Raw genomic sequence first — 23,793 nt, forward strand, 5'->3', positions numbered from 1 at the left:
AAAATAATTATAAGTACGATCGTCTCTTTGTGTTCGTCATAATAACGATGACATAATTGAACTATTACCCATGGTGTCCAGAAAACACTGGCATATCAGGTGGGAGTCTCGGTCAGGGGTAGACTGATGGGTTCCTCTTGTCCAAGCTAACTGTAGGCTGCTGATGTAAACGTGAGGCTCCGCGCTTCTTTCACCAAACGCTGTCAGTGTAACCCTCCGCCTGCGGTAGATGTGCTAAGGCTGGAGTAGCCACCATTTTGCATGTCTAGTGTGTTCCTCCCTCCATTGCTAACAGAGAAGATCCCAGTTCTTTTCTGGTATCGTTACGGCTAGTAAGTACATTTGAGGAACAAAAAATCGTCAGAAATATGTGAAAATGTCTTTGCTTATGAGTAAGTGTCTGTAGTTTGACTGTATGTAGGATGTCAACTCTGAGTGCGGCGCTGCATAGGAAGTCACAGTAACCGGGGTTGTGCCTGTCAGCAGCTAAGTTTGCTAGCATGGCTAGCATTTTACAGCCAGAGCTATGCTACATACCTGCTGGGCTAGGTATGTGCAGCTAAGTGGTGTTATTGCCCACTAACTGAGAATTGTCGTGACAACGAGTAACGCCACTTTTACACTGGATATCCCTCTAACTAGTCCGTGTGATCAGCACTCGGTTTTTAATTTATTCCTGTTAACTGAATGACAAAATAAACGAGTTGTCAGGTAGCTTGCTAACGCTATACAGGTCTCGCTAGCTTGATAATCCAAGTGCCTCGAGAAGGCCTAAACTGCATCATGCCCTGATCAATCGGCGATTAGAGTCTAAAGAAATGGTCCAAGGTTTCACTTCGACAGTTTTGTAAAATACTATTGATGTAAACCTTATTTTGAATAGCTTGTGTCAACCAAGGTGAAGCTTCTGCTGTGGGTCTCTGACAACTTGCCCTTTCAAGTTCTCGTTTGTACCAGGATTAGCTATTCATTATCTTGTGTTTTAAATGTGATATGTACAGTTTTAGTAACTTTAAGTATATAACGTTTTTGCCCGATTTGTGATGACATAAGACTTTTCCAACACTTGACGAATACGAATATTTTAGGCATTTGTCAACCCAGTCTTTTCATATCCAGGAAGCATCCGATTCTTGCTCAGGGTGCCGAGGACGTGGACTACGCGTTTGCCCCTTTACTTGGTGTTAATAATGTCATCGTCGAAAAGGTCATATTTGTATACATAGTTTTTTAAACTAAGCTAGATTGGTTATTTAAGCGTCACTTGTTGCACAGTACAGGTTCACGTTAAGGAAGTCAGCTGCTAGTAGGAAGTGAGCTAATACCTGCCGCACAGTATGCGCGACTCATACAGATCTGGCAAGCTGGCTTTCCAGTGCCCATTGCTTTGGGTCTTACACACTTTTCCAGGGGTTGAAATCCTGTTTGCTCCAGATGAAGTTGGAGAATCATGCAAGCTATTGTCAACGTTTCTGCTAAAAGTCTGACTATTTCTTCCTACTTTAGGAGTCTCCTTCCTTCAACTTGAAGAAATCTGCCCAAATCTATTATGTAGTACTCCTCTAACCTTTGTGAAGTTGCAAAATGAAATCAAGTTGGTGTACATTATAGGTCAGTTGGTTAACATGGGTACATAGTTGGTGCAATTAAAACATGGCCAATGAAGTGGCTTCATGTGATGGAAGAAGCTTTTTATCCTTATTATTTAACAAAATTGGCTGTGTGTGGTGCCTGTGTGCTCTTAATCCCTCCCACCTCAGCCCTCATCCTCGCCCTACCTCTTTGTTTTGCATCCATTTGATTAAGTTGCGCTCTTTTTCTAGTTTTTGTTTAGGAAATAAATGGATTGTGGTCTTACAGTCCTTTAAACAGGACATAGAGGATAATTTTGATAACTCCATGACCTGAAAGACTTGATCCACACCAAACCCTAAGCAGCAGCATGGAAAATGAAGGGGCAGGGCCAAGGGGAGGAACTGGGATTGGGCCCTACTCGGATTGCAGCTATATTCAGCCGTTACTAGCATCTCAGTTTAACAGTGCTTAGAACGTTGTTTTATTATGCATTTTATCTTTTGTGTTTTAATGCATCATCTGTTCTCTGGGCCAGAAGTGACTTCAGACAGCATGTGGAAATAGTTGTTGTCTTAAAATATACCAAAGAATACCCAAGAAAATCTTCCAGGATATAAAAGAAAACAATCTTTCTTTTTATATATTAATTAATTAGTTTATATGTAATGCTTAATAACATGCTCGAACCAAGACAGATAGGATCTTGATCAAAAAGATTTGCCATTTAGTTCTGCTGTCAGGGAACTAAATGAGTTTTCTCACTTCACACACCTGCAAACATTCACAAACAACTTTATTGGCTTCAGAAGAAAAGGGTATCTTAACATTCATCTTGTAGGCAAATGTTCTGCACTTGTCATGAGTCTTTGCAGATTCAAGCTTTGGCAGTCATATAAAGTGACACCAGTGTAGAAATTCAAAGTTTAAATTAATTTAACTGCAAGTCTAAGAAATTTACCTAATCTTGTAAAGACCAAACTGGACATGTGACTGATCCATTGTACCAGTTTACTCAGTGTTTGGCAGCTCACTCTCTGTTCCTCTGTAGGGCTAGTTTGTGAAAGTAAATACCAGATCAAAAATAGTAAACCCACCCAGTTTTCTAACAAAGAAAACCATGCTTACCAGAAGTTTTGTTACATCCCAGCTTGTAGGAAAATTGAATTCCATTGGTTCCAGTTGTGGTCTGCATGGATGTTTCTGGTCATAATAGTTGAAAGGGTGCACGCTGTAATAATTTTTGCTAACTTGGCAAAACTAATGAAAAATATTTGGTTATAATTGTAAGAACAAAGTGACCCTCCTCTGTTATAAGCAGTTTGCTTATAACATCTGATACCATAAAGAAAGAGACACAAAGTGCAAGGCAATGATTTTTCACTAGTGGTAAATCTGTAAATGTCACATTGTAGGGCTACCTGCTTATCTTTTCAGCCGTGATTCTCTTCCAAAGAAAGCATAAGCATATCTATTTGTTATTGCACATCTCAGTCATATACTCTTCACTGCATTCAGTAATTTGATGCAGAAACTATTTAATGTATTAGCATTCCTGTTGATTTAAGATCGTTTAGTTGTCGATAAGTAAGTAGTTGAGGAAAATTATTTTAACATCTTGCCGGTTGTCATGCTTTGACAGCTAATCCAAACCAGTTTTCCACGTTTAATGAGAGATGGTGCTTTGCTTTGCATGGTTCATGAAAAAAAAATGTTCGGGAGTCTTTTAGTTTGTCAGAATAGTTCTGACAATATAACCCTTGATGTTAGTCAAGCTTTCATGGGTTTGATGATTATTCAGAGAACTTGTTTTATAAGTTTAAAAAGGACTTTGCTTTTCAGCTATTTCATTTTGCATGTGGTTTTGTATTTAATCTGTTTTTCAGTGCGCGGTGTGAACCTACAGCTTTTATGTTTTTTATATTTGGGCAAGACACACCCAGGTACATTGAGCTATTTTATCCAACAAGGACTTATTCCCTGAGGTCTTAGTTTTAACCATTTGTAAAAGTTATAAAAGTGAATGTCATTGTTTATTAAAAGAGAGAATGTCCCCCAGAATAACTTTAAAATAAGGTTGCACTGCCACTCAGGCTTTTAACCCATTTGTTTTAGTTTCTGGAGTTCAGTATACTTGTTTCTTTGAGTGATATTTTTAAAGAATAAAGGCACATGTGGATCATTGACAGCGGTTATGTTGCATTTTGATTGTTGCAGAATATGCTGTTGTGCTTCAGATGAATAACTGTATTTTAATCAACTCTCAACAGAGGTTGGATTTACTTTCTTTGTTCATTATAAGCACAGCAAGAGACATGGGGCTTTTACTTATACTCTAGGTCCTTTTGGCATGCAGGTCCAGGTGATTTAAATGGGGTTAGGACAGAGTGTAGACCATTGGCTTCATTAAAGCACAACCTTCCCAGACCACTTTACATTTTTGATAACATTGAATTCTTTTAAACTCCACAAACTATCATCTTCAACATCACTCCAGAAGTTAATGGGAAACAGAGTTGATTTCACATTTAAGCCTTTCCGGCAACAAGACAGTCCATGACTAACATTTCCATAATTTTATGTGAGCACTTTTATGAGAACAGTAACATTAAGTGTCCAAAGGAAATTCAGTTTGATTGGACAAGATAACAAACACACGTAATTCCTTGTTTAACTAAATCATATAAACCATGGGCAAAAAGTTGCAGAGTACCATCCATTTATCCATCATAAACAAGATTTCTCTGAAGGATTTTCCTGTCGCTGAAAGGGTATTGTGTTCCTTTTTTTTTTTTTTTTTTTATTTAAAGATCCACTTAAGCATTGGGCACAGAAGAGAAAATAGATTGCTGTGCAAGTAATTACCATTATTTTTTTCACTGAGCTGCTAATTATGCCCTCTGATGACAAGCTTATTTAGGAAAGGAGACATAATGTACCTCTCAATGAGAGACCAACGTTAATAACTTTTCTAGTTAATTATTACATTTGAAAGTAAGAAAATTGGTCAGTTGGATCAGTGAAGGGAAATGCCAGAAAACCTGTATGTCAGCAGCATTTCCAATCACAGATGTGGCTATCTGTGAGGCTGTGAAGACTCTTGTATCTTCCTGAACTCTGTTGTTCACTGTCTCATACACACATGCCTAGCTATGACAGATCTACTTGCTCACAGAATGTCTTTTTTTTTTTTCTTTTTTTTTTTAACATGATCTTGTAATGGAACAAGAGTTTATTTATTTAATTTCCTGCTTTGTTGTGAATCTGTTGCAGCCAGTCTTTTGCTTTCTCCTGCTTAAATGCCTCTGCTACTGTTTCACATCATGAAGTCTTGAAAATAGTATGCTTTTAAGTTAATTCAAGTCCACATAAAACCTGCCCCAGATCTGCTCCAACATTGATATTTCGCCTACTAATCAAATTGAACTGGTTTGCTGTTATGGTTCCTGCTGTAATCATGGAATTTTGTGCCATGGGGATGATAAAAGCAAGTTCATCGGAGAAGCCATTGAAACCATGAGCCAATAGTTTTGTTAAAACTGAAGAGATTCTCTTATATATCAAAAGAGCAATGTTTAACTGGGTGGGGACTTTATAAATTTGGATTATATTGTATTGGCTCTTGGGGGAAGAAAGCCTGGTGAATTTTGAGAGGGGTGAATGTGGAAATGTCATGGACATCAGTGAATCAAACTGGTCCGTGTAAAAGCATGGGTTCATTTCAAGTGAGTCAAGTGTTGAATGTGGAATACAACTTGTGGTGGAAACAAAAGTTGGCCTGTCTTAACCAGTAGATGATCAACTTTTCTTGTTTGTCTTGTCTGAAACTTCAGTAATTCTTGTTGCAGCACCACCTGAGGCAATTGGTGGAATATGTCATTTAAGAGGTTCGGTTTGTTTGACCAAGCCTTATGTACGCTCCCATTTAGTCTCTTATTGGGTACATTCATCTAGCTGACGAGAAGGTGTGGAAAAAAAACCATTACTTTGATGCTGTACTTATCAGGTATATGTTAAATCGTCTCATTTTGTGGAGAAGTTTGTGTATTTTGGATTTTGTGAGTTAGTTTTCTAATCTTAAGAATTACAGCAACTTGATTTATGGTTTACCTCTTCATGTTCCTTGTGTTATAAAAAGCTATTCTTTTTTTTTTTTTTTTTTTTTTTTTTTTTTTTTTTTTTTTTTTTTTTTTTTAGAATTTTTTCTTTCTAAACAGTAATTAATGCTATTTGTTGTATGTGCACACATAAAAAGTTAGTTTCACAAATGGTGAAACTAACCATTTAATTCAACACCCCCCCCCCCAAAAAAAAATCTCTCTATCATGTGTTTTCCAGAGCATGCCAGCTCCGATCAGACTGCGGGAACTCATCCGGACCATCCGGACAGCACGGACCCAGGCAGAGGAGCGAGAGATGATCCAGAAAGAGTGTGCTGCTATTCGCTCATCTTTTAGAGAGGAAGACAATACATACCGTTGCAGAAATGTGGCAAAGCTACTTTATATGCACATGTTGGGCTACCCGGCACACTTTGGCCAGGTTTGTTTAATGAATGCATGAGTGGGAGAGCAAAATGAACCCAAGAAGGTTTTGTAATAACCAGCAATTATATTTTTATAGCACTTATACACTGACTGCTGTGTCTTAATTACTTGTTTGTTTTTTGTTTTTTTGTTTGTTTTTTTTTTAGCTGGAGTGTCTGAAGCTGATTGCATCCCAGAAGTTCACTGACAAACGAATAGGTTATTTGGGAGCCATGCTGCTATTAGATGAGAGGCAGGATGTTCATCTACTAATGACAAACTGCATTAAGAAGTAAGTGAAGGTCAGAGAAGATTAATATGTTGAATATTCAGCTTTTAAAATATTGCACAGGGCTCGATGTGAAACAGTTGGGTGACTCAGACATGTACCCAAATCCTGCCTTAGCCGCTATATCAAACCCTTTGTTTTCCTGTCTGAAAGAGTTTTTTACTTGTTCCTCACTAAATCCTTCCTCTTCATAATGTACTTTATTCTCATGAGTCTTTCTGTAATAACATTCAGGACTGCTTCTTGTTTGTGCATTCTGGTTTCCATGGCTTATTTTTCTGTTTTCTTTTTTCTCCCCTCTCACATCAGTGATTTGAATCACAATACACAGTATGTCCAGGGTCTGGCTTTGTGCACTTTAGGCTGCATGGGTTCCTCAGAAATGTGTCGTGACCTCGCAGGGGAAGTGGAGAAGCTGCTAAAAACATCCAACTCTTACTTAAGGAAAAAAGTAAGATTCACTATACTTTTGTTTGGAACGGAAATGCATTTTGCTCCTTGGTTGAACGTTATGGGCGCGACACACAGGGGGGCAATAAACAACCACAACAGCCGATATTCATTGGCAGGTGAAACAGGACGCTACAAACAGCTGTGACTGCAACAGTGTTTCACATTGCACTCTTAGATCACTTGTCTTCAAGAGTGTTGATTGGTTATGTTTGATATTCAAAGCAATCTGTTTCAGACAAAGCATCAAGGATGAAGAGTCAAAAGATTTGGCTTGAATCTGACAGAAATCTTGCTTTTGACTCTACCACACAAAAGAAAAAGACAACCCTGAGTTCATTCTATTTAACAAGCAAACAGCATAGGGAGTATTTAATTTCATTGTGGACCTCAAGATTGATCCTGATAACTTCAGAGTTTACTTGATCACTTAAAGAAAACCACGCTGGCTAGTCGTGCTGCAGTGTGACAGCAACTAAGGCTGAACATTTTAAAACTTTCTTGTGTCACGTCACAAGCACTCTCACGTGAAAAGTTCACATGCACGAATGCCACGTGTTGCTTGGTTGGAGGAGGCCAACAATTTTTCGCCACATCATGCTTGAAAATGAATGGCGAAAGAGCAATTTCGTGCCCCCCCCCCATGTGTCAAGCCCATTAGAAATGAGTAGTTTACACATATCTTAAAGTTTACGCTGCACGTCAATACTGCACTGCATTTTTAAATACTAGACCAAGTTATATTTAAATGTTTGTTGACAGGCAGCGTTGTGTGCAGTTCATGTCATCAGGAAGGTCCCTGAACTCATGGAAATGTTCCTTCCAGCCACAAAAAACCTGCTGAGCGAGAAGAACCATGGTAAGTGAAAACGGTTTGTCAGATATATGGCAGTTTCAGGCTGATGGGGATTTGTGGTTGTTCTACACAAATGAAGACTGCAACCCATTTTCTGCCACTCATGATGCTTTGTGAAGAACAGCAGGATCTCTTCTGTCCTTTTTACTCTGTCCTTTTGGAGAGGAGAGTAGAATTAATGAGCCTGGCATACACTCTGGAGTTTGTGTGCCTTACATATTGGCGATCTAATAAAGCAGGTGATTTGGTTTTTGTGAGGTGCTGAAATTATTTGATCTTTTTTTTTTGTAAGACTTCTTGAATGAGCTTTTTTTTGTTGAAATTGTTGACTTGACTTTTTGTTGCCCCATTAACTGTAAGATGTTTTTGTTTTACAGTTTATCTGTCATAATTATTTGTGGTGTAATTCCCCTCACACATAAATGGAAGAAGATGTAACGTGGCAATATGATAGGAACATTTACACCAAATGTTTTTTGGAGATTACTGAACTAAACTTGCAGATTTGGTTGTGAAATCCACATTACCAGACATGCATTGTATAATTTATTATACAATGCATTATACAATGCATCCAAAACACCCAATCTTGCCTTTTAATCCCAGTATTTCCACATTCCAAAAAGGGAGGATCATTACGCCGATACAGGACTTGCTTTTCCTCTGTTTCCATTTTCCAAAATATGGATTCAGAATGCTGACTCACAAGGCTCCATTCTGTTTTATTTAACAAGGTATTTGGTTGACATCTATAGATTTGCAGGATGCTCATTTTTACATCAGTATTTCTCCTTCTCACAGAGGATTCCTCCGATTCACATATGGGAGTTGTCAAACCGCCCCATTCGGTCTTTCACTCACCCATTCGGTCTTTAGTAGGTGTGTTGTAGCAGCCCTGAACCCCTGTTGCACAGCAACAGAGTACTGGCATATTTGCATGATTTTCACATGTGTGCACCCAGCAGGGAGCAGACAAAGATACTCTGACCTTGTTATGCAGCCTGTCTGGTCTGGGTTTCAGGGTCAATCACCTGAAGAGCATTAGTTCCTACTCAGAGTATTTAAGGCTAGAAACAAATTCTCTCTTTTTTTTTTTTTTTTTTAGTTTTTCTGTTGAGAGAGTGGAGAAATGAACACCTCACACTGTTTGGCAGGGAAACATTGAGAGCCTTCCTTATGGGACTGATGGCCTCTGGAATATCAATCTCAAATACTGCTGATGATGCATGATTTTCTGTGCTGGGTGTCCGTCCTCCCTGACGATATCTCAGATGGAGGTTGAGAATTCCCTCCAAGTGTCTGCTGGCTCTGCGTTATTGGAGAGACCAAAGGTGTTCACCTCATGTCATGTGTTGGTCAGGATGGACAACACAAAGGCAGTTTATATATTGGCAGGGAGGCGCTCGCTCTGTGGCTCTCCACTGGCTGGCCCACCGTCCGATGATGTGAAGCAGCGAGCGCCTGCTGTCGTCATGCGTAGTGCACATGCCTGGCGTGCCGCTGCGGAGGGACTTTGTGTAGCAGGCTCACAGTCAGATTTTTTTTTACCTGCATCTAAAGCGATGCACATGAAAAGTAATTGAGACAATTCAGTACGCCAGCGGCACCATCCACACATTCCTAATGATAACAGGTGGCGTATGTTTGAGAGATGGTGTGATAACAGGGACGTACTGTCCCCTCATCGTTTTGCTTCAGATGTTGTATGTTTCCTGCAGGTTTTGTTGGATGATGGAAAAGCTTTCTCTTACATTGATGTTTCTTCGGCTGCGATTTCAGCCGGCCATGAGGGTTTTGGGGATGAACCTGTTGGTCCCCTAATAAGAGCATTTATGAAATTTTGGAAGTGCTCTCCCCTTCTGAGCCCATTGAGTGCACACATTTTAAAGGTGCGTTCTGCAAAAAGTAGGGATTATTTCAATACCATATTTTATCTGTCTGAAATGGATTCCCATACCTGGGGTTCAGGTATCTGTAATTAAAATGCTAGTGTTGGTATTACCCCAACACTTTTTTTTTTTTTTTTTTTCCTTTAATGTCAGCAAAAAGAATTAGTGAGCTGCCTGCTCACCAGATTTTAACAGGTTTGGTGCATTCCAACCTCGCCTTTGTGCCAAAGGTTAGTGGGAGCTCCTATAGGTGTGTGTCGTGGAGTTGGAGGCTTTTCATCATCCACCATTTGCTAATGAGAGTGATATGATTGATTTTTCTCTGTCCTGTAAGAGCTTTTATTTGGACTGGAGTAAAGGGTAACCAGCTCACCCTCTTCCAGGGTTTCATTAGCAACCTAATGTTGTCCTACATTAAACAATACAAGAGCAAGCCTTCTTTTGTTGTTTGTTACAATAAATATTAGAAGAATTCATTCATTTTCTGAACCGCTTAATCCAATTCAGGGTCGCGAGAAGCTGGAGCCTATCCCAGCTGGCTTTGGGCGACAGGCAGGATACACCCTGGACAGCTCGCCAGTCCATTGCAGGGCAGAATTCATTCTTGAAATGGTTAAAAGGAGAAAAAACTTATTAATAATAATCATCTTGTCGTGTTGAGGCCATCTGAATCATGATTGCTTTGTTAGGTGCCTATATATTCCCACACACAGTAACCACCTTTACTGGAACTTTTTACAGTTCCAGTAAAGCGAGTTAGAAATCTGTTTCCAGTTCAGTAAAGAAGTTTGAATCAAAACGTTAGGGGCTGATTTCCATATTCAGATTGGATCAACCAAGACTGATGATATGCTGAATTTTATTTATTCTGTAACAATTTTGAAAATGAACTATTTTTACAAACATATGGATGGGTAATTACGTTTTCACATCTGCTTAATTATTATCAATTTTTTTTTTTTTAACTTTATTCTGTAACTGTACACTGTATACTTCATTGCTTCATAAGTAATGAAGTGTAAAAATTGAACAGAAAAAAAAACAGCGTTTACAATCTGTTTTGCATCATCAGTTATTAAATCAAAGTGTTAAATATAACAACACAATGCTGATATTACTGCCTGTGTATAATTAAACCCACAACCAAAGTATTACCAGGTGTAACTGCTGAAGAAAAAAAAGAAACATAAAGGATTATTTACACACTATATGAATCCAGTACTTGCCACTGTTTTCATATCAAGGGACTCCAAAGTGAATATATTTGTGGACTTATAAAGATGCAGCTTTGCAAACACAGGTGTTGCTCACATATTGATGCAGAGAGCTGAATGACTTTTGCCACATATTCATACAAATGAAATAGTCTTTACTTTCTCCCCCCAGGTGTTCTCCATACATCAGTTGTTCTTCTCACTGAAATGTGTGAAAGAAGTCCTGACATGCTGGCCCACTTCAGAAAGGTATTAACTGATTATGTAACTTGAAGGAGCTTAAATAATTATGCATTTGTCTTAAACCCATGTCACATTTCATTCTCCCTTTGTTTATGCATTTTGTTTTGTTATGACTAAATTAGACAAACATATTAGACCGACAGATCCTCTACATTCAAAATATGTCTTTGATCTCCTTCCACTGTCTTTTTCCTTATATCTCAACTGCTGCTGTACCTCTCCCTCTCTAGGTGTAACAAAATTATACCAAAAGCGTCACTTCTCATGCTCATGATCTGAACATTATTTTAAACTCTGAAAAGTGAATGATTTCCAATTTCCCCTCCCTAACATCTACTTCATATTTTTTCTGTCATTTGTCTTTGTTACAATTCCTGCATTGTGTTAGAATGAGAAGGTAAGAGTACATTCTGATCTCATCGCTGGTGCATGCTCTTAATAGTAATCACTCCTCACAGTCACCTCAGATTGTAACTGGATTTGTGTTGAGTAATGTCATCTGTGTTTTGATTTTAGAATTTTGATTTCTTTAACTTGTACAGTGATCATTACTCTGTCAGTGTTTCTAATATTATCAGACTTTTTTGATCCATTTGTCAAATGCATTTCTCACTATTGTTTTGAATGTCATTATTTGGCAAATATGCAACTCATTAGATCACTGTTTATTTAGAATGAATCTAATGGATTTGTCTGCACATGATAGCCACGGGTGTCACTATGAGCAGATGATTGTCACTGTATCTTTGTCATTATGAGAAGGAAACTTGTTTGTTGTAACGGTAGCTGTCCTAGGTGGTTTTCAGTCCATATAAGGATGTTTTATTCACTTAATGCATTTGGCTGCCTTTCACTATGGACAATAGTACTGTGTGCCAGCCAAACATAAAGGCTTTAAACAAGGTGTGCCTCTTCTGGATTTTTAATTTCTTAAACCCATCCTAGAACCGTCTCTTGTTAAGTGGACGTGCACAGCAATGTTGCAGAAACTGACCTTAAATTAAATGAGGCAATATTTCATTTCTGGTGGTTACACGAGCTGCAGATTGGATGTTTGATTTTAATTCCTGTTTCTAAATAACAGAACGTGTTCAGAATACTTTTCTTTGCCTGCATTACCTCAGCGAAGGCAACTGCTGTGTTTTTGATCATCTTTAATATTAATTCTATTGATATCTTTAAAAACATGGGGCATTACGTTTCTTTCGTGACCCTTTTTTAACAATAGTGTTTCTGTTCTGCACTTAACTGTTCAAAAATCACTTTGTTACATCTTGTGACAGAGACAAAGATGGGGTTTAAACAAGCCCAAAATAATCAGTTTTCTTAATAACAATAAGAAGATTACACATAATAAGAAGGTCTGGTTACTTTTAAGATAAGAGCATTGATTATAGAGCAGTAAGAGGCCTGGCTAGCTTTGTCTTTTTTAGCTGGTCCATTTAAGCTGCACACATACCTGCATAATGTGAGTAAGATTGGGAAAATATTTTTAAATGGCAGTGTTTAATTTAGATTAAGGTGTTAATCTTGTTAATATCAGAATATTGTCATCACTTTTCTGGGTTCTGAGTATTCATTTAAAGTCACATGATAAACTGAGAATTTAGCAGAGTTTGCATTAAAATAAAAGCTATTGAGTTGACATTTTCTTTTCCCCCTGACTTTAAACTAAGAACTTCTCTAATAGCCTACATGTAAATATAAAGCCATGTTTAACAGGGACCAAAGTGGGACTGCGTATTTTCTGTCAAATCCAAATATTTGATCATTTTTTGTTCTTGTTTAATGTTTCTACAATTAAGGTTTGAATAACAAACTGAGTTACAAGAAAGAAAGTAATACTTACATTTTATTGGTTACTTTATAATACAAGAATCCAAGCACCTATTCATTTCCCACATCGGAATTTAGCTGGACAACATTCTGATCAGGTATTATTTTTATTGTCACTGTCTACCTGTTATGTTGGAAATGTTAGTGAGGAATAGTAGAAAGTTTTGTTGTCCAAAATTGACAACAGTTTCTTTGTATTGTGTTGGTCTTTTTTTTTATAGCTGGTTCCACAGTTGGTGAGAATCCTGAAGAATCTAATAATGTCTGGATATTCTCCTGAACATGACGTGTCTGGCATCAGTGACCCTTTCCTGCAGGTAAATCTCTCTTATTTAAAGTAACTTCAGCTGCAGGTGGAGTTTTGACTTAATGTTTGTGTTCAACCCTGCTATGAGCTAGTTAAATATAATGCTAACACATATGTTATTTATATATTTATTTTTAATGGCTAAAACTTCTTAAGCAAAATGCTGTATAATAAGCAATGTTTATTTTTTGAAAGGTTAAAAGAGTACTTCAAAAAGTTGTTTTTTTTTTTTTTTAATATATTTTATTAATTTTATTAAATAAATAGATTTTAGATATAGAAACAGCATTTAGTGGCTTACCCACAGCTTAAATAGATAGATTACTGAATTACATTTGACATTGTGCTCTGTAGGTGCGGATATTGAGACTGCTGCGAATTTTAGGCAAGAACGATGACGACTCCAGTGAAGCAATGAATGATATTCTTGCACAGGTTAGTGTGGTGGTGGTGGGGGAGTAAAAAAAGAATCAAGTGTTACATATGATTGATTTTTATGTACCAACTCGTGTAAATGTGCTGGCAGGTGGCAACAAACACAGAGACAAGTAAAAACGTAGGAAATGCAATCCTGTATGAGACTGTACTCACTATTATGGACATCAAGTCTGAAAGTGGACTGAGGGTGAGTTGTTTCGATGTCAGGAAATCTTGAAGCTTTTGTAGCTTTTTGTTTTGCTTTTAATTTTATTCCAAACTTTTTTTCCCCACTCGGCTTCATGCCTTTTCCCTTGCAGGTCTTGGCCATTAACATACTAGGTCGCTTTCTTCTTAACAATGACAAAAATATAAGGTAATTCATTCCCTTATACTTGATCTTGTAAACTGGATTGATTGACATTTTTATTGAATCCTGATTGTTTGTTAAACTTCCAATGTTTCAGATACGTGGCTTTGACATCTCTACTAAAGACGGTACAAACAGACCACAATGCAGTGCAGAGGCATCGGAGCACCATTGTGGATTGTCTAAAAGACCTGGATGTTTCCATCAAGAGGTTATTTACCTTCACATTTTCATTTCAGTTTTGTCTGCCTTTTCCTGCAAGTTTATTTTTTCTTATTTTGTTAATATTTTTTATTTTTTGTGTAGACGTGCGATGGAACTCAGTTTTGCCCTTGTAAATGGAAACAACATCAGAGGCATGATGAAAGAGCTGCTCTACTTTCTGGACTCGTGTGACCCGGAATTTAAAGCAGACTGTGCATCAGGAGTCTTCTTAGCTGCTGAGAAGTATGCCCACACATACCTGCACTCAGTTACAATGTACTAATTTCATACATCATTCTGTCTAACCCCATCATGGACAAGATTATAAAACCACTCATGAGGACAAAAGGAGTTTTTCTTGAAGCCATGTTGCAGGCTGGTATTGCAATGCTGCATGATGATAAAATGAGTGATCCATCGTCTGACAGACAATGTTGACATCATTTGTTTTCTGACAGCATTTGCCTTCAGGATGTATGAGGCGTAGATAACTTCACATCATCATTTTCTGTTCTTTGCTTCGACTAATCATTATACTCTTTTACAGATACGCCCCTTCAAAAAGATGGCACATAGATACCATTATGAGAGTACTGACAACAGTATGTATCTTCTGAAAACATCCCAATGCCTAAAATCTGTATGTTTGAAGGGTTTTTTTTCCTTTTTGTTTTAGCTTTTAAAAAGGCAACGTTATCTTGAGTTAGAAGTCAAATCCAGTGACCAACCTTTGCAAATGTCCATGTGAATATTTCATTCAGATTTCTCATTGTCGTCTCTGCTCCTGTTTGCAGGCAGGGAGTTACGTGCGAGACGACTCTGTTCCCAACCTCATCCAGCTCATCACCAACAGTGTGGAGATGCATGCCTACACAGTGCAGAGACTCTACAAAGCTTTGCTGGATGATATCTCACAGGTCAGAGCACTTATGGCTTAGCTTCTGATTAAATTGAACACATCTCCCTTTTTGAAGATTAGTCAGACATGATTATCTAATGCATATTTTCCCATTTCAAAGTACTTTTTAAGTACACGAGTGACTGAATCAAATTTTTTTTGTTCTGTAGCAACCTCTTGTGCAGGTAGCATCATGGTGCATAGGAGAGTATGGGGATCTGCTAGTGTCAGGCCAGTGTGAGGAGGAGGAGCCCATTCAGGTATAACTGGAGGTGTAACTGGAAATCATTACACTCACAAATACACATACGCAGAGGACTGAGCACCATGCTTTAAAAGAACGGACTGTGATTAGATTGGGGTTTTTTTTCTTTTTCCTCTCCTTCCTTTTGGCTTAAGGTGACTGAGGATGAAGTTCTAGATGTATTGGAAGGACTACTGGTGTCCAATCTGTCCACACCTGTGACCCGCGGCTATGCCCTTACTGCCATCATGAAGCTGTCTACTCGCTTCAGCAGTGTGAAGTTAGTAATGCCTTTTTACACTCGTCCTCACACATTTCAGTTCACCATTTGTCTGGCATGACCCTTTAAGCATGACAGTTGTCTCAATACATTGTTTAAATGGTGCCAAGACAATTTTTTCAGATGAAATTCCAATTTTGCATTTAACCACATCGCTGTAAAGACAACATACCCAGATTTTTTGCTAACTAATATGGGTATGTAGGTGTATTGGAAGGATTATGTTAGTTTATGTGAGGCAGTCTGTACTGATTTTGAAGAAAAAAGGTGTGACATCCTGTAAATGCTGATTTCACAAAAGGTAAAATATATTCATTCTGTTATTGCTATTGGCAAAGGTCAGAAATTGTCCACCGCATTATGCTTTAAAATAATAGATCATGCAAGTCACTTGTGACTAATTGGATTTGATATTTAAAAAGAAGAAACATTTGCTTAGCAACTGATTGATGGCCAGCATGATAGATACTATACCCCAAAGAAAATGTTGTCGTTTATCTTTGCTAACCCGGATCAATAATCTCATTTTGCTTTAAATGTGTTTCATTTATTTTAGCCGAATCAAAAAGGTGGTTTCGATATACGGCAGCAGCATTGACGTGGAGCTTCAGCAAAGAGCCGTGGAGTACAATGCGCTTTTCAAGAAATATGATCACATGAGGTGAAACTCTTCCTTTTGGCCTGAAAATGATCACACCTCAGTCATTTTGAAGGAGGTGGGGAAAAAAATCTTGGAAAATCATTTAATTTTTCCCTCGTTTGTCTTTACTGTAGGCCAGCGCTTCTTGAGCGAATGCCCATCATGGAGAAAACTGCTACGAATGGCCCAACAGAGATCGTACAGACAAATGGGGAGACAGAACCCTCGGTCGTGGAAGCAAAACATCCACCACCTGTCACTCAACCAGCCAATCAGGTAAAGCCATATTTACCCATGACATATATATTTTTTTAAATGATATGTAGATTTTTATTTTTATTTTTTTCTCTACTGGGGTAACCCATGAACCACATCCATTCTTCAACAGGTAAAATTGTTCTGTTTTGCTTTGAAGGTTTTGTACATGTAACTTAGATGGAGGCATAATAAACAGAGTGTAAATCTCAACCTTAGTATCAGCTGTGCTGAATCGTGTATTCATTAACTCTGCAGCTGTAATAGGGAACCTGTTTGTTACAGATTTACAGTAGGAATACTGTAATTCAAACACATGACAAAATAGCCCATTTTAAACACCATCTTACGGCTAGATTTAACTGTGAAATTGCACCACACTTCCAAATGTATTTCCAAATTGCCATACATAAATAAAAGGTGGTGATTTAAAAGAAAAAACGAATTGGTACAGAAAATAGTTCAGATATTGGATAACACACTAATATTAATAAAACCTACAACGAATATGGGAACCATCTGAGGCCAGACACACATCCAGTGTACGTACTGGTTCAGATGTGTGTGTTCCTGTGATGGACGTGATGTTCTTGGTGTAACACCAGAGAAGAAGAAATACTCTACATGTTTGTCACTGAAGCGCGCCTGTTTCCGTCTTCACCCCCTGCAAGTGTTGGCAAAAACCCCCTGCAAGAAAACGGCAAAAATTTAGTCTGATTTTCAGCTGGCAGTTGTGTTCTCATACACACAAAGTCTGGCAGTGGAAGTATGATCACCCATATGTTTGTGTATGTGTCCACATGTGTGGCATTAAGGCAAAACACTGCAGAGGACAAAGAGAGCAGCTAAAACATGCTGTTATGTAAATCAAATAACATCAAACTCTTCAGTCTTTCAACCAAAACAAAAATATAAACCTGTTTCTAAAGGAAAATAAACCTTTTCATTACTTCATTTGGTTCTTGATGCTGTCTAAAAACAAACAAAACTAAAACAAAATAAATTAACTTGACCTTTTAGGACGGGTGGTGGGGCTCTTTGGTCAGCAATCCCCCCCAGTAAAATGGTACAGGAAACAGTGTATTGATTTTTGTTTGTGCTGCTCCCCCACATCTCAGATTACCTTTTAAAATGTACCATCATACCATTGGGAACTAAACAAGCTTACCAGCAGTTTTGGATTTATTGCATAGAAGCATTTTTTACAACAAATAAATGATTTGGTTGTGAAAATACTTGGCTATATTATAGTTATTTATTTAATAGTATTTGATGCTTAATGTAAATGTTTACAATTTAATTGTGTTTTCCTTTCCCCTTAGGCTAATGATTTGTTAGACTTGCTGGGTGGTAATGATGTGGTACCAATAATCCAGACCACCATTCCCACCAAGCCTGCCTCAGCTGGAGGAGAGCTACTTGATTTGCTGGGGGATCTCTCATTAAGCGGTAGGGTGCACAGATTTTTTCTTCTTCAGAGAATAGAGAAGATCCAGTATTAAGTTGAGACCAGTGCGATTGTGACTTCTTTTTCCCTATATTGAATGTTAGTTTTTGGTGTACGAAAAATAGTTTGGGTTTTTTTTTTTTTCTCTCACTAAGAAATTGCTTTTTGTTTAACACATATATACTTAAACAGTAGGTTCACGAACTGTCTGTTAAGTATTAACACTAAAGTAGCCACTTTTTTTGTTAGGTTAAAGTTAATAATTCTCCACTGTGTGGTTCAAGAGTTTGACTTGTGTAAATGTTGTCTGTACTTGCTGTGAAAATATGGTGATAGTGCTTTATGAAATAATACTTCGTTTATATGACACTGTTTCTGTTTATGACCAGGAATACATTGAAAAGAAGCATGTCTGGCCTTGTTGTGTCAACATCCTCCTAAACCCTTGTGTTTTGCTTTCCCCCTCTCCCAGGAGGTCCAGCCCCAGCTCCTGCTCCCTCAGCGCCCACTTCCCAACCCTCTTTTCTCTTGGATGGCCTCTCCTCACAACCCCTGTTTAATGACATCGCAGCCGCAGGTGAGAGTCTGTTGCTCCTGGTTGCTATGTCCCTAATATAAAGTATTTTATATAATGAATCAATGGGACCTGTTTTTTTTTATTTTTATGGACATGGTCTGTTCATTAATGTGTTCAAGAATTGTGTCTGTCTCTCCCTTCTGAATAGGTATTCCTCCCATGACAGCATACAACAAAAACGGCCTGAAAATAGACTTTACATTTGAGAGAGCCAACCCCAACCCCAACATCGCAGTCATAACCATCCATGCATCCAACTCAACAGATGCAGACATGACCGACTTCGTTTTTCAGGCTGCAGTACCAAAGGTATGCATGTTAAACAAAATTGCCATTTTTTGCATGTATCATCAGTTTCATAGCATTGTTTATTTAATGCAATATTACTAAAAATTAAACTGGATCATATAAATTGAGTATCCACAATTGTGCCAAGTGCCTGATCAATAAGAACATCATAATTTTATACTGCTGAATTGACCCAGTTGGTCAATTAACTTCATTTTCATTAAACACTCTCCTTTATATATTTATTAGACATTCCAGCTGCAGCTTCTCTCCCCAAGCAGTAACGTTGTCCCAGCACTCAACCAGGGAACTGTCACGCAGGTCATAAGAGTTCTCAACCCACAAAAAGTGAGTTTTATGTTTCATGATAATAATAATATTTTTTTTAATTTTATTATTGTTACTGTTGTTATTGTAATTATTAAAATCTCTTTTATGTCCTTTTTTGAAGCATACTTTGTACAAATTTCCTCCTTTTATTTAATAAACACAATCATGCTTATTTATTTCAGCAACAACTACGAATGAGGATCAAGCTGACATACACTCACAAAGGCTCTCCTGTGCAAGACCTGGCTGAGGTTAACAACTTCCCCCCACAGTCATGGCAGTGATGATCGGTTCTTGTTGCTCTGAAAAGCCCCACCAAGGGAACTATGAAAACGATTTTTCCTTTCACCTCCTACCTTTCTTCCAATGGATCCCCCTGTGACATCACTGCAGACTGCTGCCCTTGTGTTGCATGGGAAGCAGCAGAGCTTTGAACACAGGAGAAAAACACAGATGTAATGAAGACCCTGCTGATATTATAAGAATAATTGGGAAAACATATCAATCAATGAACTTTCTCTTTTTTCGATTGGTTTTCATAATTTCTTTACCTATTAAGTTGTACTGTTCAAATATACACCCTCTGGCCCAGCACCATTACCACACAGAAGCACACATGCACGCCATTCACTGTGGTACACTTTACCTCTCAAGTCACTGTGGGGAAAGTGTTGCCCACTACGAGACACTTTGCTCCCTTGATATCTACGATTGGCTTAGAATTCTGTTTGGTTTTTTTTTTTTTTTTTTTTTTAAAACATCAATCATCTGTCCTATGATGGCAGCAGGAAAAGCTTTTAATGGTCATTTTAGTGCAGTTGTGAACTTGTTTGTTGGCTAACTTCTGTTTTGCACCCTCCACATCGCGAGTGATATAACTTCTCAGAGTTGTATTCATTTTGAATTACATTAATTTGCTATGACCACCTCAAGCTAATTTTGCAGAACATTGTCGGATGTCCTCCCATCTCTTTCATCTCATCTGTAGGGAATAAATAGCTTGTAGAAATGTATGATAAATCCACCTGTTAACAGTTTGAAGGATGGATGTAGTCCAGTTCTAAAACTTACCTCCAGACAAGTTAATTGCATTTGTGTTTGAGATCTGGATTTTAAACTTTTCCTGCATCTGTCATCAGTCTAGTTTGCAATATATTTACATTTCATATTTTTTTTAACCTGGTTGAACTTGGTCACAGTGCACATACATGTAAACTTAACTTGTAATGAATGTAGTTACATGCATTGAATGCTCCCCCTCGTCGTTTTGTCTTCTTTGAAGGGGACAGTCATCTTATTGGCACTGTTTTTGTGAAAGTTTGTTTTATTTCTGCAGTAATTTGACTTCATGCCTGATATCAAAGTGATGTGCCTTTCTGAGCTAGATACAACCCCTGATCTGTTGCGTTCTGGATGAGCTTTGTTTGTTAGTCTGCTTGTGTGGTGGTGATGATGATGATGATGATGACAGTGTCTGCACTCTGAGGGAAATGGTTCTGATGGATTTGAACTGGTAGATCACTTAAGTTTATTTTTATCTTCTATGACTTAATATCCCAGTAATACAGATCCACATGGATGTCCACAGAACTGTCTACTTTGTCTTTAATTTGGTAAGAAATTTGAAATTCAGGTACATGCTTGTGGTTATTTCTTTTACAGAGTGGTATTTTACCAGGAAAAAAACAACAACACAAGTTTGATTTATATTTATAACAAGTCCTTAAAACAAAGCAAATTTCAAAAATAATGGCAGCTAATAGATGTAAACTTTCAAAAGCTGACATAAAGTTTTCAAGGGTTTTTCTAAATTATAAATGTTTGAATATCACTCTGCCCCCCCTCCCAATCCATCCATTAACACATTGAATGGTTTTACTCTGGATCACTTGAAGGGGTACTGTAACAGATTGTTCTGTGATGACTGTTTTGATTATTTGAACTTGTTTGATCTCTTTGCCCTCATCTTCTCCTAATCCTAGTTGTGACTGTCGGGGACAGTAACCTTAATACCTCACAATGTTCTTTATTTCTGTTGTTTAGAGGCAGTGGAATGACAGCTTTGGTTAGTCATGAATTGCAATCAAGGGGAGCATCTGCATGAGACAAACTAACAGTAGATGTGCATCTCATTACTTAACCTTATACAGCCTTGTCATGCTGTCGAGATCCTTGGATGTTCAATCAGGCTGTACAGTTCTTTTCACTATGCTTCACTATCTTCTAACTTCTGTGACCAAATCAGAGAGACTATTAGCTTTGGAAATATTTTTGAGCTATGATATGTGTATATGGAGAAAATTATTTCGTTTGAACTTTTTTTTTTTCCTTTTGTTGACAAATGCTATATTGGCTTTTTCTGTACATATTGAGGGCTTTTACAATTTTGTCACTTGTACTATCTTTCATCCTTTTTTTAGATACCATTTTCTAAAAATTCCAATTATTCACAATGTATATTGTCTAAATAGATTTAGTCAGCATCGGTCTATTACAATTTACCTGTATCATCACTCATTCATTGTAAAAGATATATGATCTGCTGCCTGTACATTGTATATAGTTGTAAAACAAACGCTGATCAGATTAAATAAAACCCACAAAAGATTAGCTAGAACATATAATTGTATGCATATATGTACAAAAAGAATCTTAAAAAGGATGCAATTGCGCTGCGTTTGAGTTACTATTTGTAAAATTTCATTATTAGATGCATCACTTGTTTTACAAAGTGGGTGAGTTGGCAGTGTGATGAATTCATTTTGGCTGTTTGAATAAGGGTTAAATCTGTCTTTAACAGATGCTTGAATGACACACTGTACTGCGGAGGAACATAAGCACAGTGCTGCACAGCGGCAGAAGTGGCACCTTGCTTCATTTGCTTCCTTCCCCCTCAAACCGCCTCATGTTGTGTATCTTTGCCCTCTTGAAGAGGAGCAGCTCTCTTGCCAAGATGCATCTCTTCCATCTGGCCTTATGTGCACTCTTGAAATTCTCTTCAACCTACAGATTGTTGTGTGAAGTGATGCCTATTTGGTTTTGGTGTGTGCTCTCTTGGTTGCCTGGTTACTGTTTTGTTTGTCACATTGCACCTTTTGAGTAAGCAAGGACATTGCTAGTGCTGCACTAGGAGGTTTAAACCTCAATTTTTTCCTTTTCCCCATCCAGGTGTGAAGTTTTTTCTTTTTTTCTGTATGCTGTTTTTGGATAAATCTGTCCTTGAGTCTAAACAATAGAGTGCTTTTTTTTTTTTGCTTTTTTTTTTTTTTTTTTTGTTTCCCCCACCGTTTAGTTACTGGTCACTCATGTTGTGTCTACCTGGCACAATTTCCATTTATTGTTTTTTATGATTCATAATGAAAGGAGATGCTGTTAAACCATGTGACATTATGTGACCACCCAAATTTTGAAATACAATTGCACATGGCCATAAATCATAAAAGGATACAGTAGAGAGAGACCGATTTTTCTCTTCTTTTAGGGCCTTTTTTTAAGTTTAGTTTTATCCGCTCCTGCTTTACCAAAACAAATGTAGAAAGCATGTGCTACAAGCTAATGATCACAAGGGGGAGCTCTGCAAAATGGAAGGCTGACTGGATGAAAAAGGAAATTTAACACACCTATTCCTGAATGTTTGTGTGGTTTGTATTGTCTTATTCAACCTGTATGTACCCATGTTAATCGCATCAAGATCATTTATTTCAGTTATATAGTTTAAAATGTACAAATGGAAGTGAGCCCAACATAAATACTTTGGACACTATATGAAGGAAGAAGAGATGTGTATGGGTGTGTGCATCAGAAGATAATCGCACTCGAGTGTGATGTGCAAATTGTCTTATCTACATAGGACATGATTTTTTGCTGCGGTTTCAACTCGGCTTCTGAGCTGCATGTGAAAAATTGTAAATAATGTCATTTCTACACTTTGTTTTTTTTCCTCCTTTTTCAAATTGAAATATTAAAATCTCACGCCTTTCATGGGTCAGTACTAACATGAATGATTAGAAGTTGATCTGAAAGTACTCACAACACTGTTTAAGTTCATAAGAGGGCGATTAAAGTGCACATCTCTCATTAAATGACTTGGACATTTGATTTTTGTTTGTTGGGATGAAGTCATTGTGAAGGGCTTGAAAGAGTGTCTGAACAACCACCAAGTTCAGTTTTCCTGTTCAGTCAAAATAAAAATGCATCTGCTGTATTTTGGAAGCATAATCTGTATCCCCCACCCCATCTCTCTTTTTAAGACCTCTTCTGACTAAAAATAAGAAACAGGGTGATTATTTTGGCGGAAGGGCAAAGGCATGAGGTCCGCTTTTTCCAGTCAGCTTTGACACGTTAAACTGTTTTCCCAGTTCCATGGCTTCAAGGAGTGCGAATGTCAGACTGAAAATGTGAAATGACTAAAGATGAGATGTTGTAAACTATTAAATGGGATATTTTCAATTTATGCTGTGTATTCTTGTCTTTGGGTTGGAGAAAATGATCAAGCAAATTAAAAAGTCAAATAAAAATCAAGTTGAACTATGAAAGTTTGATCTCTTGGTTTGGGATGTTGTGTGTGTCTGAGCTTTCTAAACATGAAAGCTGAGCTTATCATGGCTCCACTTGAACAATAAAAATCTGCTTTATCAGTTTTATTTGACAAAAATCTAAAC

The 23,793-nt window shown here is 37.7% G+C and overlaps 1 protein-coding gene across 1 annotated transcript; it reads left to right on the top strand.

The window, feature by feature from the left end:
* The first annotated feature begins 311 nt into the window (after positions 1 to 311).
* On the top strand, positions 312 to 23,560 carry ap1g1 (adaptor related protein complex 1 subunit gamma 1). Its single transcript, XM_079243489.1, has 24 exons — positions 312 to 332; positions 5,911 to 6,114; positions 6,266 to 6,390; positions 6,697 to 6,838; positions 7,600 to 7,696; positions 10,969 to 11,045; positions 11,428 to 11,436; positions 13,097 to 13,192; positions 13,537 to 13,617; positions 13,709 to 13,807; positions 13,920 to 13,975; positions 14,067 to 14,180; positions 14,276 to 14,416; positions 14,721 to 14,775; positions 14,968 to 15,090; positions 15,242 to 15,331; positions 15,471 to 15,595; positions 16,152 to 16,256; positions 16,370 to 16,511; positions 17,813 to 17,939; positions 18,410 to 18,514; positions 18,663 to 18,823; positions 19,052 to 19,150; positions 19,315 to 23,560. Exons 2-24 carry the CDS (start codon positions 5,914 to 5,916, stop codon positions 19,414 to 19,416), a joined length of 2,472 nt encoding a protein of 823 aa, XP_079099615.1. The 5' UTR covers positions 312 to 332; positions 5,911 to 5,913; the 3' UTR covers positions 19,417 to 23,560.
* The last annotated feature ends 233 nt before the right edge of the window (positions 23,561 to 23,793 follow it).

Source organism: Telmatherina bonti (genome assembly GCF_933228915.1).
Source record: "Telmatherina bonti genome assembly, chromosome: 1".
Taxonomy (NCBI): Eukaryota; Metazoa; Chordata; class Actinopteri; order Atheriniformes; family Telmatherinidae; genus Telmatherina; species Telmatherina bonti.

What these genes read in the sequence shown, in the direction of transcription:
- ap1g1 (XM_079243489.1), top strand. Translation starts at nt 5,914, where the DNA reads ATGCCAGCTCCGATCAGACTGCGGGAACTCATCCGGACCATCCGGACA. An exon ending in AACAATGACAAAAATATAAG is followed by an intron (nt 13,976 to 14,066) that starts GTAATTCATTCC and finishes CCAATGTTTCAG; the next exon opens with ATACGTGGCTTTGACATCTC. An exon ending in ACTCGCTTCAGCAGTGTGAA is followed by an intron (nt 15,596 to 16,151) that starts GTTAGTAATGCC and finishes CATTTATTTTAG; the next exon opens with CCGAATCAAAAAGGTGGTTT.